The sequence below is a fragment of the Macrobrachium nipponense genome, chromosome 43 (assembly GCF_015104395.2).
Source record: "Macrobrachium nipponense isolate FS-2020 chromosome 43, ASM1510439v2, whole genome shotgun sequence".
Classification (NCBI taxonomy): domain Eukaryota; kingdom Metazoa; phylum Arthropoda; class Malacostraca; order Decapoda; family Palaemonidae; genus Macrobrachium; species Macrobrachium nipponense.
Genome location: NC_061104.1, coordinates 22819904 through 22833743, shown reverse-complemented (window position 1 = coordinate 22833743; position 13840 = coordinate 22819904). Strand labels below are relative to the sequence as shown.

The 13840-nt window shown below is 38.4% G+C and overlaps 1 protein-coding gene across 6 annotated transcripts in view; it reads left to right on the top strand.

Annotated features, from left to right (window-relative positions):
* LOC135213574 (uncharacterized MFS-type transporter YhjX-like) overlaps positions 1-13840 on the top strand; it is a 35265-nt gene that overhangs the window by 19360 nt on the left and 2065 nt on the right. For 3 of the 6 annotated variants that reach the window (XM_064247565.1, XM_064247563.1, XM_064247564.1), the window contains exons 5-11: positions 1062-1189; positions 2001-2121; positions 2539-2559; positions 4630-4723; positions 6163-6389; positions 7033-7242; positions 7570-7669. In XM_064247565.1, the coding sequence (XP_064103635.1) occupies positions 1062-1189; positions 2001-2121; positions 2539-2559; positions 4630-4723; positions 6163-6389; positions 7033-7242; positions 7570-7669 (901 nt within the window). The remainder of the gene's footprint in view (positions 1-1061; positions 1190-2000; positions 2122-2538; positions 2560-4629; positions 4724-6162; positions 6390-7032; positions 7243-7569; positions 7670-13840) is intronic. The other 3 variants (XM_064247566.1, XM_064247568.1, XM_064247567.1) reach the window with 3 other exon arrangements.

Here is a 13840-nt window from a genome sequence, read left to right as displayed (position 1 = left end):
ATATCCTTTGTAGTTTTTTTTGTTTTTTCCCCTGTTTTTTGTATTGTGTTTTTTATGGTTGTTTGAAAGAGGATGCAGGTAGGCATCTCTTTCTGTTCGTAGTGCTAACAACATTAGAATGGTTAGGTGATCGGGTTTGTGTTGGAGCTCCTGCGTTGGTAGTGGACAGGTTCTGTCATATAAGAGGGCAAATCCCCTTTGACATGATCCGACTTGGATTCTACTGAGTAAGCGGATATCAAATCCCTTTGGTAGACCCAAAGAGTCTTTTCAGCTGTAGGTCACGCCCTCGCTGTAGCTCTTCAGGCTATGCAGACTAATAGACAGTACCTATGAAGTCTTCAGCCTAATCAGGTTAAGAACCAAGGTTTTTTAGTACTCTACAACGATGTTGTTTCCCTTTTCCTTGTTAGTTATCTGTCTCTTACCCTCCACCAAGGGTGTCAATCAGCTAAGTATATATTTGACAGGAAAGTTCATGTACAAAAATGATATTGTTATTTTGCAATAAAGTTTTGTACATACTTACCTAGCAGATATATACGATTGATGGCCCGCCCAGCCTCCCCTCAGGAGACAGGTGGAAGAGAAAATCTGACAGGAAAGTGGGATTGGTTCACACCCGCTTCCCAGCGGCGGGTAAGGTAGATCACCTGACCTACCTGTCGCGTTTGCCGTGAGTTTTGAATTCTGTCGTGACGTCAGAGACGTAAGCTAAGTATATATCTGCCGGGTTAGTATGTACAAAACTTTATTGTAAAATAACAATGTCATTTTAAAGAAGTACTGTGTATATATATATATATGCTTATAATTGTTGGGTAATTGTAGATACAAGAAATAAAGCAGATAGATAAAGATAGTTTACGTGCATTATTAAAAATATGGTAAAATATGCAATGTTTTATATGGATTTTTTAGACCTGGATCAAAGTATATTATGTATGTTAAGGTTACACATTTTTGTGAGTGGTGTGGTTAAACTATGTGATAAAAATAATAAGACCCCATTTTAATTTTCAGATATCATGAATTAATAAATAATGAATTTCTATCTACAGTGGTACCCACATCGCAAAGGCTTGATCAATGGTCTAATTGTAGGAGGATTTGGACTTGGTTCCTTAGGCTCTACTACATTCCAGACTTTTTACCTTAACCCTGAGAATTTACCTCCACAGTCTAATGGGTAAGTTAAATTACAGAGACCCGTAAGGTTATATTTCTTTTTCTTTCATTAAGGTTTTGGGTAGTTTAAAGAGGTAATCATTACCTTCCAGAACTTTTGTGAGATTACAGTCCTAAATTGTCAGTATTCTCATGTGGTTACCCTTAAATTTTAGTTTTAGACTGTCTGATATAAGGTATTTTTCTTCTTTGTTATAGTAAGATATCAAAAAATGCTTTAATTTTCCAGGATAAATTTGTTGATAAGCTAAAACATATACTGTATGTAAGAAATGTTACATTTAGGTAATCTTGACATTCTGTTAGGTATTTTCTTTGATTAAGATCCCAGATAAGAAATAAGAAACTTCACTACTATTTTCTTCTACTAAGATCTCAGATAAGAAATAAGAATCATTACTATACTTTCTTTTATCAAGATCTCAGATAAAAAATAAGAATCATTACTATTATTTTCTTTGATTAAGATGTCAGATAAGAAATAAGAAACATTACTACTATTTTATGTGATCAAGATCTCTTATAAGAAAGAAGATTCATTAGTACTACTATTTTCTTCAATTAAGATCTTGGACAAGAAGTAAGAAACATACTACTATTTTCTTTGATTAGGATCTCAGATAAGTAGTAATGAGAAACATTACTACTATTTTCTTTGATTGAGATATCAGATAATAAATGAGAAGAAACATTACTGCTTTGCCTTTGGTTAGAGCACCGATCTGATCGGCACTTGTTACATGAAAGTTACATTTATGAATGTGTTTGTAAGATGAAGTTCAAGTACTACTATATTTAGTCATTCCTTTCAGGTTTTTCGTAGAAGATTCAATACTGGATAAAGTTCCCAGCCTGTTCATTGTTCTTGGGTGTATCTTTATCGTAATGCAATATACAGGTTGCATATTGTTAAGCAAGCCTGTAGAAGACCGGGTATGTATGTTTTTAAATGTTTGAATTTATAGTTAGTTAGATGCAGTACGTATTTAGTATTTAGTTTAACTAACAGCTTGCCGCATAGAAGCTTAAATGCAGAGAATTTATACTAACAGTAATTTTTTATATACATTCAGTTTCAGTGCTTATGATGTAGATGCAATGCATAAAGAAAGTATTTCAAGTTGCATTAAAGAGTTAATGAATAAGTTTTAAGAATTCTGTAAGTACTGTATCTGATTTGCTTATTAACTCCACTATGAAAATAAAGTGATGACTAATTTCACTGTAATATGATGCCGAGAAAATTAAAGTGAATAATTATACTGAAAGTTGAGGATCAATCAGCGGTCCTCTCTGCTCTTATTATGTCAAGCAGATTTCTAATTTAATACAGGTATTATATTTTTATAGTGGGCCGGAATCCTCAGTCATGTAAGCATATTTTGAGATTGTATTTTTTGTGTGACATCACTGTTGTTTCATGCATGATTAGAAATACCTACAAAGGATATTTCCAGTGAATTGTAACAGTCATTTCTTGCATTTTATACAGCTGCCAAACTTTGTCAACATTTTCCTATTTCCATATTTCACGACTTTCTTCTACCATTAGTGTATAGTGATCCTGTGCAGTGTTTGCATTACATAAAATAGCATATGAAAAACCCTCTGACTTGTCAAGCATTTTTGATCCTGCAATAGCTTGGTCATTCATGTGAGTTCCTTCTAGTTCATCTATGTACTAGTAGCTAGCAAAGCAATTAGTACTTAGGAGCATCAAAACATTCCCAGATTTTAAAAGGCTAAATTATTCAAAGTGGGAAGACTATCTTGTCCACATTATACTTTGAGTGATACTCTGGATGTAAATAAATGACAGGATTATGTAAAGCATGATTCTTTGAGAACTGCATTATGGTTTTTATTAGCAAATGAAGCATTTTTAATTAATTGCTATTGTTGTTTTGGCTGCAATGCCAGTGTTATCAATTTTCTTCTTTGTAACGTAAATAACACGTCAATGAAAGGACTGGACAATATCTTTCAGTACCTCCTATTGTCCAGAAAATCACATTCCATAATTTTTTGTCGTGGATTTGATTCGTGGTAGTGTTAAAAAAATAGTTTTTACTTAAAGCAGTGGTTTCTTCATCAGCTAAATACTTGAAAGATTATTGTAGCATCCCTACTTACAAACTTCTTTGTAGACTCAGATTCTTACACATATCGTAGAAGTTATTACATGTGTTTACATCTGTCGACAGCTGTTTTTACAACATTAAAAGAGGTTTCTGCTCAAAATCAGGAGGTTTACTTATATACAATATAATTTGTGCAGAATTTTTAAAGGAACAGTACATAGACAGTACCTTAGTCTTTTTGATGAGTCTGTTTGATTCAGGGTTTGTTTGATTCAGGGTTTAAATAAAAATTTTGCAATTAAATGTTTTGTTATGTCTTCAATATTTCTTAATATAATTTCATTTGTAGCTTGTGTTTCCCATAAATTTCTTTATAACTTACCATTTAGTGAAATAAATATTCAATAGCTTGATTAACTGGGACTATATGTATTAGGGCTTGTGCCTTGTAGGATAAGGCGCCCTATGAGGTAATGTTAGACTAGCGATAATCTATACGCTAAGTCGGTTGGTATTGCACTTCCATCTTCAATGGAGTGTCTGGGGTTTTGTAGATCACTTACGAAGTCGGTATTATCTTTACGACGATGTGTTAAACTCATGGTTCGGTGAGGTTCTTGTAGAAAACACAAGGTATAAAAATAGTATATTCTTCTGAAGTTTTACATGATGAAGATCAGGTATGATCGTACAAGTCTTCTATGACGATAGCTTGATCGCTTCTGCCAATGATGATGGCTAATCCTATTCCTCTACATGATAAAGCTTAGGTAAAGAGGTACAGGTCTTCTAATGACGATCACTAACTCTCTTCTGCCTGTCTACCATCTCTGTTACAAGTTATGAAGGAACAGACAGTAGTTCGAACATATGAACATACATACAATGACATAGTTTCATACGAACACACAATCGAATGAGACACGCTACAGATCACGTAGGCCGTTTGAATAATAGGTCGGGGTAGTTGTCTCAAGCAGGAGCTTGGACTAATGTTTATAAACAATTGAATGACTACAGGTGACGGCATGTTATCTTAGCTTACATACTTATTGTATACGTCATCTTTAGCGTCTCTAGTCTGATCACATTCCTGCAAGCAATCTGGTTGACCTCTTTAGTTTTAGACTTTTATATATATGGACTAACATTCCATATTTTATTATGTAAACACTTACATATGTAACTTATTAAACTGACTTATTTGAAATTAGGTCTTTTTTTTAAATTAGAGTAAAGCACATTATCTTTCACTTTTAGTTTTGCAAGTTCTTAGTTATATGGTTAATACTTGGACTTTAAAATTACGTAGATATATTTGGAATTTCTTTTCAAGGTATTATCATAGACTATTCTTTAGGAACCTAATCTACAGGAAGCTGAAAACCTGCTAGCCTTTGATGAAGGAGGTGAGAGCCCATCTGTGGAGTCTTCTCCCACCCATAATCTTACAGGTACATTTTAAACACTGATGATGTAGTAGTAAAATTGCTTCATATCATTTATTTATAAAATTATGTGTATGGTTTTTTCTGTTTGATATACTGTACTTTCAGCAACTAATTAGAGAATGACCCAGACAAAATTTAATATTTTATAATTGTTCCAATTGAATTTTTGTTAAGTAAGGGCTAATTGTGAGGCACACATGGTTCAGACAGAATTAGCTAGTGGCACAAAAAGCTAAAAGTTTCTTTTTAATATATGGAATATATATTTCTTTGAACTTTGTTGGTATGCTTTAGTTTATTTTTATTTGTTGGGTTTTTGAAAATTTATTAGCTTATCTTTTGGATGCAGTAGTAATTTGTTACAAGTGGAAAATACTGTAGGTATACGTATACTAAGAATAAAATATATGGACAAAAAAGTCCTCTGCCTTGTGCTGTCAGCTTGCATCATCAGAAACAATAAGGCTCTTGAACCTTTTTGAAACAGGTATTTGGAGAAAACCCATGAATACCCTTTTTTCTTATGTGAAATATTCATAAAACAAAATATGCAATAAATAAAAAAACTGGATCATGTAAAGTACCTCTCTTTGGGTACGATTAGATAGCTTTAATGTGCTTATCTTCTTGGCTACATTTGAGCTTGGCATAAACTGGCCAGTGAGTTAATATAATTAGATGCCTTATATGGTAGGAGGAAATTTTTTTATATCTGTTAAACAATATCTTTGAATAAGTTTGTAATAAAAACAAAAGTAATTCTATTCATTGTATGTATTTGTCATGCGAGGTTTTGTTCCCTAGCCTTATTCCGTTACTGTAGCATTTGGTGCTTTTATTGATACTAGCAGACATAACGCCCATTATAGTAAGATTGTCCATTTTAATGCCAGGAGTCGCTTCAATGGTTGCTGTGCAGGCTAGTGTTTTGCTTGAATTTTTGGTTATTGTTTTCCACCCGTCCCTTGAATGGGACGGAGACATAATGCTCAGTAGGTTGGGGAGGGGTGTGGGGGAGGTAGGATGAAACCCCATTACAAACCATCTTAGGGGTCCCCACTATAACCCTACCAAGTTTCATGCCCATCGGACCAGCCGTTAGGCCGTGATTGAATGGCAGACGGATGGACAGACATAACGCCCATTATAGTAAGATATGAAAGCATGAACAGATACGGTCTCATAAATTAGTATTGCAGTACTATTGATATTTATTACATAATTGCATTTCATGACCATAATACTACGTATATGGTAAAATCCTCCTAAGCCATACCTAAATTGGAGTACTGTATAGAATTTTGTCTTGTAAATATTATTATTCTCAGTGAAGAATGCAAAACTGTATCATTGATTTGATGTATACTGTAGTACTTAGTATTGTTTAGTCATCAATACAGTTTTATTATAAAGTTCTAATTCAAGACAAAATATTCTTACAGAATTACGGCCAAAAGAAATTGTGCGGCACAAAACATTTTATGTCTTTTGGATGACATACCTCTTCAACACAATTGCTATTGGTTATATAAATGCTATGTACAAGAGCTTTGGCCAGACTTTCATCAGAGACGATCATTTCTTGGCCCAGATAGGATCTTTTGCTGCAGTATTTAATTGTATCGGACGAGTCGTTTGGGGTCGATTGATGGACAAGACTTCTTTCAAGGTAAACTCTCTTATTTTTAGCAACTTTCAAATGCACACTGTTTTCACCTGTAATCCCAGCCTACAGTACTTTCTTTGTTTACTCATTCAGTCACTTTGATCACCAAGATAAAGTAAATTTTAAAGATGGGTGAGGTGGGGACTACTTACATTGTGTGAGATACAGTTAAAGTTGTGCATGTCAAATTTCTGGTTGATGAAGATTTTTTTCATCATAAGAGAGATTTTAAGAATTAGAAGGTAAAAAAATAATCAGGTCGAAATTCTGTTGAGCCTCCTGGGTATATCTATTTTAGACAGTATGTTCATTTAAATTTGATTAAACCAGTGCCATGAGGAAGCAGAATAGTTCAGTATCTTAAATATTTTACTTTCACCAGCTATGTATGTATAAGAATTTTTCTTGTGATGCAAATTGTTCTTTTTGATAGCTACATATGTCTTTGTTGTGAAATGAAATAAAATTTTACATCCCATTTAAAATGTATACCCTTTTCATTATCATCACTTATTTGGGTTATGCTATTAGCCTACGTTATATAGAAGCAGATATTATGCTACTTTTTGGGCTAACTTAAACTTTTTTCCTTGCTTTGAAATCGAGTTACATATCCTTTAGGTTGTGAATGCACTGATCATTGCAGATTTCAATGCGTATCCTGGCGGTACTCTTGGCCTTCTTGTTTGCAACTCTTCCATTAACGAGGCATATGGGAAAAGTTGGCTTCACTGGCTGGATCTGGCTTATTTTCTTCACATTCTCTGGAACATTTGTCTTGATGCCAACAGTCACTGAAAAGGCATTTGGTGCTAAACACTATTCTGCAAATTATGGTTTGCTTTTTACTAGTCAGGTAGGTTAAATGGTTGGTTCTCATGAGTCATCATAGATTCCCTTTATTGTATTCATGGTGTTGATAGGATTTTACTGTAATAATTAATTTTATACTTTGCATTTTCCAAGGTTTACGGCTTGTTAATTCATCTATTTAATCATATATATATTTTTATGTCTTTGTTTACAAATTTGTTTTGTACAATTATTGTTCAGGAACTTGTATCTTTGTGTTTTGGACTTTGATAGAAATTTTCTTCTTATAGAGTGTAGTATGAGATTCTGAACCAATGTTGCTTTACTACCAACTCGCTATTAATGAAATAACATCTCATTTATTGAAAAGGTAATATCAGGGCCATTGATAGCAACTGTGAACCAGACTATGCTACTCGCTGTTGGCTACAACGGTTGCTTCTTGACGATAGCAGCAATTCTCTCATTGAGTAAGTCAAGTGTTTTAATGTCCTACTTTTGAAACAATAACATTGAAAAAGAAAGCTGATCATTTTCTTTGTACCTTAAGGGAGTGAGACCATGCCTGTTTGTTTCCTTTGCAATTTGATAATCACATTGTAAACAGGTGTTGTCACTTATAACTGTTAACGGACTGTATTTTGTGTGATGTTCTTGATGTTTCCAATTGCAGTAACATGATTTGCTCTTTTTAAAATTAATTAAGATTAACTTGCATAGTGCTGCCCTGAAGGGAATTTTGTTAGTAAAGATATGACTGTAGGCCTTTGAAAGAATTGCAACTCCAGAAAAACTTGAAAATTAAATGAAGATGAAGATGATTTGGACAAAATTTTTTCTGAGGATATATTTCCAATATTTGATCTTTGTAAAGTTGAGCATTTTACTTAATGATATTTGCACAACAGTTGAAATTTAGGACCAATAATTGAGTTTTGCTTACGGTAAATATTCATTTTACATAAGTGACTTACCGAACAGTTACATAGCTTATAGCTTCTTACCTACGGCAGTCGAAATTCAAATTGTTGGCGCCAGCGGCGTTGCTATCTTAAGTATAGGTGATACAAGACCCGCCCACATCCGGGAACCCTGGGTACTGCTAGCCTTCTACCGTCAATTTTCGTTTCTGCCGCTCACGGGGTAACACCTGTGAGATTTTCGCTGCAGTCTCCTGCGTCGCCATTTTGGATTTTGGTTTTTGTTTGGTGATGTACAAGTTTTTGGTTTTTTCTTGCCAGTTAGCTATCTCTATTCAGTTTTCGTCATTATTGCTAATTATGTCAGTTCTAGTTCATCTGCTGTAAGGTTTTGCAGCGCTGGCTGCAAAACAAGATTAGCTAAGTTATGTCACGATCCGCACTCTAAGTGCACTAAATGCAGAGGACAAAATTGTAATGGTATGGATGTGACATGTGATGAATGTAAAGAATTGGATGAACAGGGATGGAAGGCGGTTAGATCGCATGCTGAGAAATGGAGAAAGATAGGAAGAGGAAGGCAGCTCTTAGGGCTAGTAGTAAGAATAGGTTAGAAACTACTCCTGTTCCTTCGGAGACAAATAAGTCTTCTCTTGCCTCTCCTTTATTAGAGAATATTTCTCCAATTAATAGTCCTCCTACTTCTCCTTTGATTACCCCTGTTCAAGTTGCCCATGTTTCCGAACCCAACACCATTGCCTTGCTTGAGTCTAAGATGGATAAAAAGTTCGAAGTGTTAGCTGAATCAGTTATGAAGTTAGGAATGTCTTTTAAAGCTTTCGTAGATAGTACAGTGAAATCTAGTGCAGTGCAAAGTGTTAATGTTGCGCCTGAGGAGGCGGTTGTCCGTTCCCCCTCGACTCCCAGACGAAGGTCACTGTCCCGCTCCCCCGCAACCGGGAGAAGACATACCGGAGGTCGGAAGGAGTCTGGGGGAGTTTGCCACGGTCAGCCGTCGACTCCGTTGACTCGCGGGTGTCGTCCAAAAAGATGTGGAAAGGTGTTAGTGTTTGTGATTCTCGTCTGTCCTCTGATTCGGAAGTGCAATCGCCAGTGCGCAAAAGGCGAGGTGATTTGGTGTCTCGACCGTTAAAAAGACATTCGATTCTTGCGGGTGATTCGTCACCGACTCCTGTTAAGAAGTCTAAGAGGCATTGGAGTCCTCAACCTTCGTGTAGTTTTGCTCGGATGTGATATTTAGTGAATCTCCTCCGCAGTCGCATTTTCGGCTAAAAGCAATGGCTCTCGGACTAGACTTTGTGATAATTCACGATCGCTCGACTCTCCCAAGCGAGTCTCGGTCGCAGTTTCGGCTTGGTCGCCTCGTTCGACTCCGTATTACTGTCCAGAGAAGCGTATTCGCTCGTCTTTGTTCGACTCCCCTCGCCGTGAGTCGATAGGAATTTCGACTGGTTGTTCGCCTGTGTCGACTCGTGGTGCGAAGACTTCACCTGTTAGAAAGAATCGTTCTTCGACTGAAAGACCATCGACTGCTACAGTGTTAGACGATTCTACCTTAGCTCCATTTAAGAAGCATTTCCAGGATCTTATGAGTTTGTTGAAATCCTCCAGGGGTAGTAGAACATAAGCCTGATTTCGACTCTGCTTCCGTGCAGTCTGAAGAGGAAGCTTTGGATCAAGATGACAAGGATTCGTCGGCTTATTCGAGTCTTCTTAAATTTTTCCTGTCCACTTATCCAGATTACTTTGAACCTGCTTCTCCGTCTTCACCGCCTTCAATGTTCGTTAAAGATAGGAAGACAGCGTATTCGTGTCTACCTAAACTGGTTCTTTCTCAGTCCTCGAAGCAGGCCCTTAAGGAGTCAACAGAGTGGCTTTCTAAGAAGAGGGAAACAGGTAAGGCTTCGTTTGCTTTCCCACCTTCTAAGCTTCAGAGTAAAGCGTATCGCTTCTACGCAACTGGAGAAGTTCCTTCTTTGGGAGTGTCTGCCTCCTCCCGGGAGACTTCTCCGGTTTAGTGGACTCACACCGAAGAGCAGCTTTTTCGTCGGCTAAAATTTTGTTTTCTTCTTCAGAGCTGGACCATTTGGTGAAGAATATTTTTAAAGTATTTGAGGTATTTAGTTTTTTGGACTGGACTATTGCCTCTTTAGCTCGCAAGATTGAAGACTGTCAGTCTTTAGAAGAAGATTTTGCCACAGACTGGTTAGGAGTTCTGTCCTGTGCGGATAAGGCTGTTAGAGATGGGTCAGGAGAATTAGCAGCCCTTTTCACAATGGGAATGATGAAGAAGAGAGAAAGGTGGTGTTCTTTCGTGTCTAAAGGAGTCACTAATAACCAGAAGTCGGCTCTCATGTTTGCTCCTCTCTGTAAATCTCATCTTTTCCTGAAGAAACCATTCAGCAAATTCTTTCGGATTTAGAAAAGAAATCTACTAATGATCTCCTTCTTCAGTCTTCCAGACGTCCGAAAGAGCCTACTACGACAGGAGCTAAGTCTTCTCCTCTTCAGAAGCATCCCTTTCGAGGGAATAAACCTAAGTGGCAACGACCCAGGACTAATTTGCGTCCACAGTACAAGTCCTCAAAGAAACCTCCCCCCAAACCTTCGGACAAGTGAGAAGCCGTTCCTTCACGTGCAAGTAGGGGCAAGACTCCATCTTTTTTGGGAAGAATGGAGTCGAAGAGGTGCAGAGCAATGGGTAGTTCAAGTTCTTCGAGAGGGATACTCGATTCCTTTTGTTTTAGATCCTCCTCTCTCCGATACACCAATCAGCTTAACAGCATATTCTCCAGGATCAGAGAGAGCTTTGGCTTTAGCAGCAGAGGTCAATGCACTCATCAAGAAGGGAGCAATAGAGGAAGTCCTCGACAGTTCTCAGGGATTCTACAACAGACTCTTTGTAGTTCCCAAAGCCTCGGGAGGTTGGAGGCCAGTGCTAGATGTAAGCGCATTGAACCTTTTTGTGCTGAAGACAAAGTTCAATATGGAAACAAATCATTCTGTGATGTCGGCACTTCGCCCAGGCGATTGGATGGTGTCCCTGGACATGAAGGACGCCTACTTTCATGTCCCGATTCACCAGAGTTCAAAGAAGTTCCTGAGATTTGTGTTCGAAGGGAGGACGTATCAATTCAGAGCCCTTTGTTTCGGCCTTTCGACGGCCCCTCAAGTATTTACTCGTGTTCTTGCTCCATTGGGGAAATGGCTGCATATGTTGGGCATAAATGCAGCATTTTACCTGGACGACTGCTTCTCAGATCGGGAGTTCGAGAGGACAGTGCGTGAAGGATTTACGGAAGACACTGTCATTAGCGAGTCAATTGGGAATTCTCATCAACCTGGAGAAGTCTCAATTAGTGCCGTCCCAGAAGAGCCCCTATTTGGGGATGATTCTGGACTCTCAGACTTTTCAGGTTTTTCTGTCCCCGAAAAGAATAGAATCTTGCCTCAAAAAAGTGAGCCAATTCCTGAATCGTCAGTCCTCCTCCGCCTTGGAATGGATGAGTCTTCTAGGGACGTTATCATCAGTAGAGACGTTTGTAAAGTTGGGTCGTCTTCACATGAGATCTCTTCAGTTTTATCTCAAAGCGAGTTGGTGTCGGAAGTCCCAACCAGACACGTATTCGTTCCCAGTGTCGGAAGAGATCAAGAACGACTTGAGATGGTGGATGTCAGGGAAAGATTGCAGGAGGGTCTCTCCCTGACATTAAGGAACCCAGACGTAGAATTATACTCCGACGCATCGGACAGAGGTTGGGAGCTCTCCTAGGGAACAAAAAGATCTCAGGATTATGGTCAGAGAAAGAGAGGTTGAATCACATCAACATGAAGGAGTTGAAGGCGATTTGGTTCGGTCTGCAAGCATTCGCTCCTTTGGTCGTGGGAAAGAGAGTGGCAGTATACTCCGACAACACCACCGCTCTATCTTATATCAGGAATCAGGGAGGAACCCATTCATTCTCCCTCAACAAAGTTGCAGAAGATCTCCTTCTCTGGTCTCAAGATCGGGATATTTCCCTCGTTCCGAGGTTGTACAGGGGAAGTTAAATGTACTGGCAGACGAACTCAGTCGAGTAAACCAAGTTCTTCCCACGGAGTGGACATTGCAAGACAAAATTTGTCAGGAACTGTGGAAACTTTGGGGAAGACCTTCAGTGGATCTGTTTGCCACGTCGAGGAACAATCGACTTCCGATCTTTTGTTCCCCAGTTCCAGATCCTCTTGCTTGGAAGACCGACGCAATGCTTCAGGATTGGACGGGTCTAGACGTTTAGCGCCTTTCCCCCATTTGGAATGATCAGAGAGGTGTTGAACAAGTTCCTCTCACATCAAAATGTGTCAATGACGTTGGTAGCACCATTCTGGCCCAGGAAAGAGTGGTTTCCAGACCTTCTCAAGTTGGTTATAGACCATCCCAGACTTCTTCCTCAGTATCCTCGGCTACTCAAACAGCCCCACTTCGACAGGTATCATCAGAATTTGTCCGCTCTGTCACTGACAGGGTTCAGACTGTCCGGAAACTCGTCAGAGCTAAGGGGTTTTCTCGTAGAGCGGCAGAGGCTATTGCTAACTGTCGAAGAAGCTCTTCTGCCAAGCTTTACCAATCAAAGTGGGGAGTCTTTAGGACGTGGTGCAGAAGACATAATTTCTCGTCTTCTAAAACCTCTGTGACAGAAATAGCTGATTTTTTGCTGTACCTTAAAGAAGTTAAGAACTTGTCGGTATCGACAATTAAAGGGTACAGAGCTATGCTGTCCTCAGTGTTTAAGCATAGAGGGCTTGACATCTCCTCTAACAGGATATTGGAGATTTAATTAAATCTTTTAATACAGTAAAAGTATCCAAGAAGGATAGTGTGGACTGGAACTTGGACGTAGTTTTAACTTTTCTGATGTCTTCACGATTCGAGCCACTTCGTGAAGCGTCTTTGAGAGATGTAACGAGGAAGGCACTTTTCTCTTCGCTTTGGCTACAGCAGGAAGAGTGAGTGAGTTACAAGCCATCCACAAAGAGGTGGGGTTCAAAAATCGTAATGCGGTTTGTTCTTTTGTTAACGAATTTTTAGCAAAGAACGAATCTCCCTCTAACCCATGGCCTAAATCTTTTGTACTTAAGGGATTATCTAATATAGTGGGTCCGATGGACGAAGAATATTTACTATGTCCTGCTTGTCAGAGCTCTGAAATGTTACCTGTCAAGGACACAATCCGTTAGAGGTAATTCCGACCGACTTTGGTGTTCGGTTAAGAATTCTGCAAAACCCCTCTCCAAGAACGCTATTTCGTTCTTTTTGAGAAGTCTGATACTGGAGTCACACTCTCAAGTCCAAGATCAGACTCTAAATGTGCTTAAGGTGAAAGCACATGAAATACGTGCAGTGGCGACATCCTTAAGCTTCAAGCACAATATGTCGCTTCCTCGATTCTTCAATCTACGTTTTGGAGATCGAGATCTGTGTTCGCCTCATTTTACCTGAAGAATGTAGAGGCTACCTATGATAGTTGTTGTAAATTGGGTCCTTTGTCGGTAGCGGGCATGGTGTTGGGAAAGGAAACACATAGGGAACTTTCTATCCTCTACTGTCTCCTCGCCTTGTTATAGGTTGTTGAGTCGTGGGCAGACTGGAGGCTCATAGTGCTTTGGAGTACTTCCAGATCTTATTTATTACTTTTGAGTATGTCATTATTTTTGGTATAG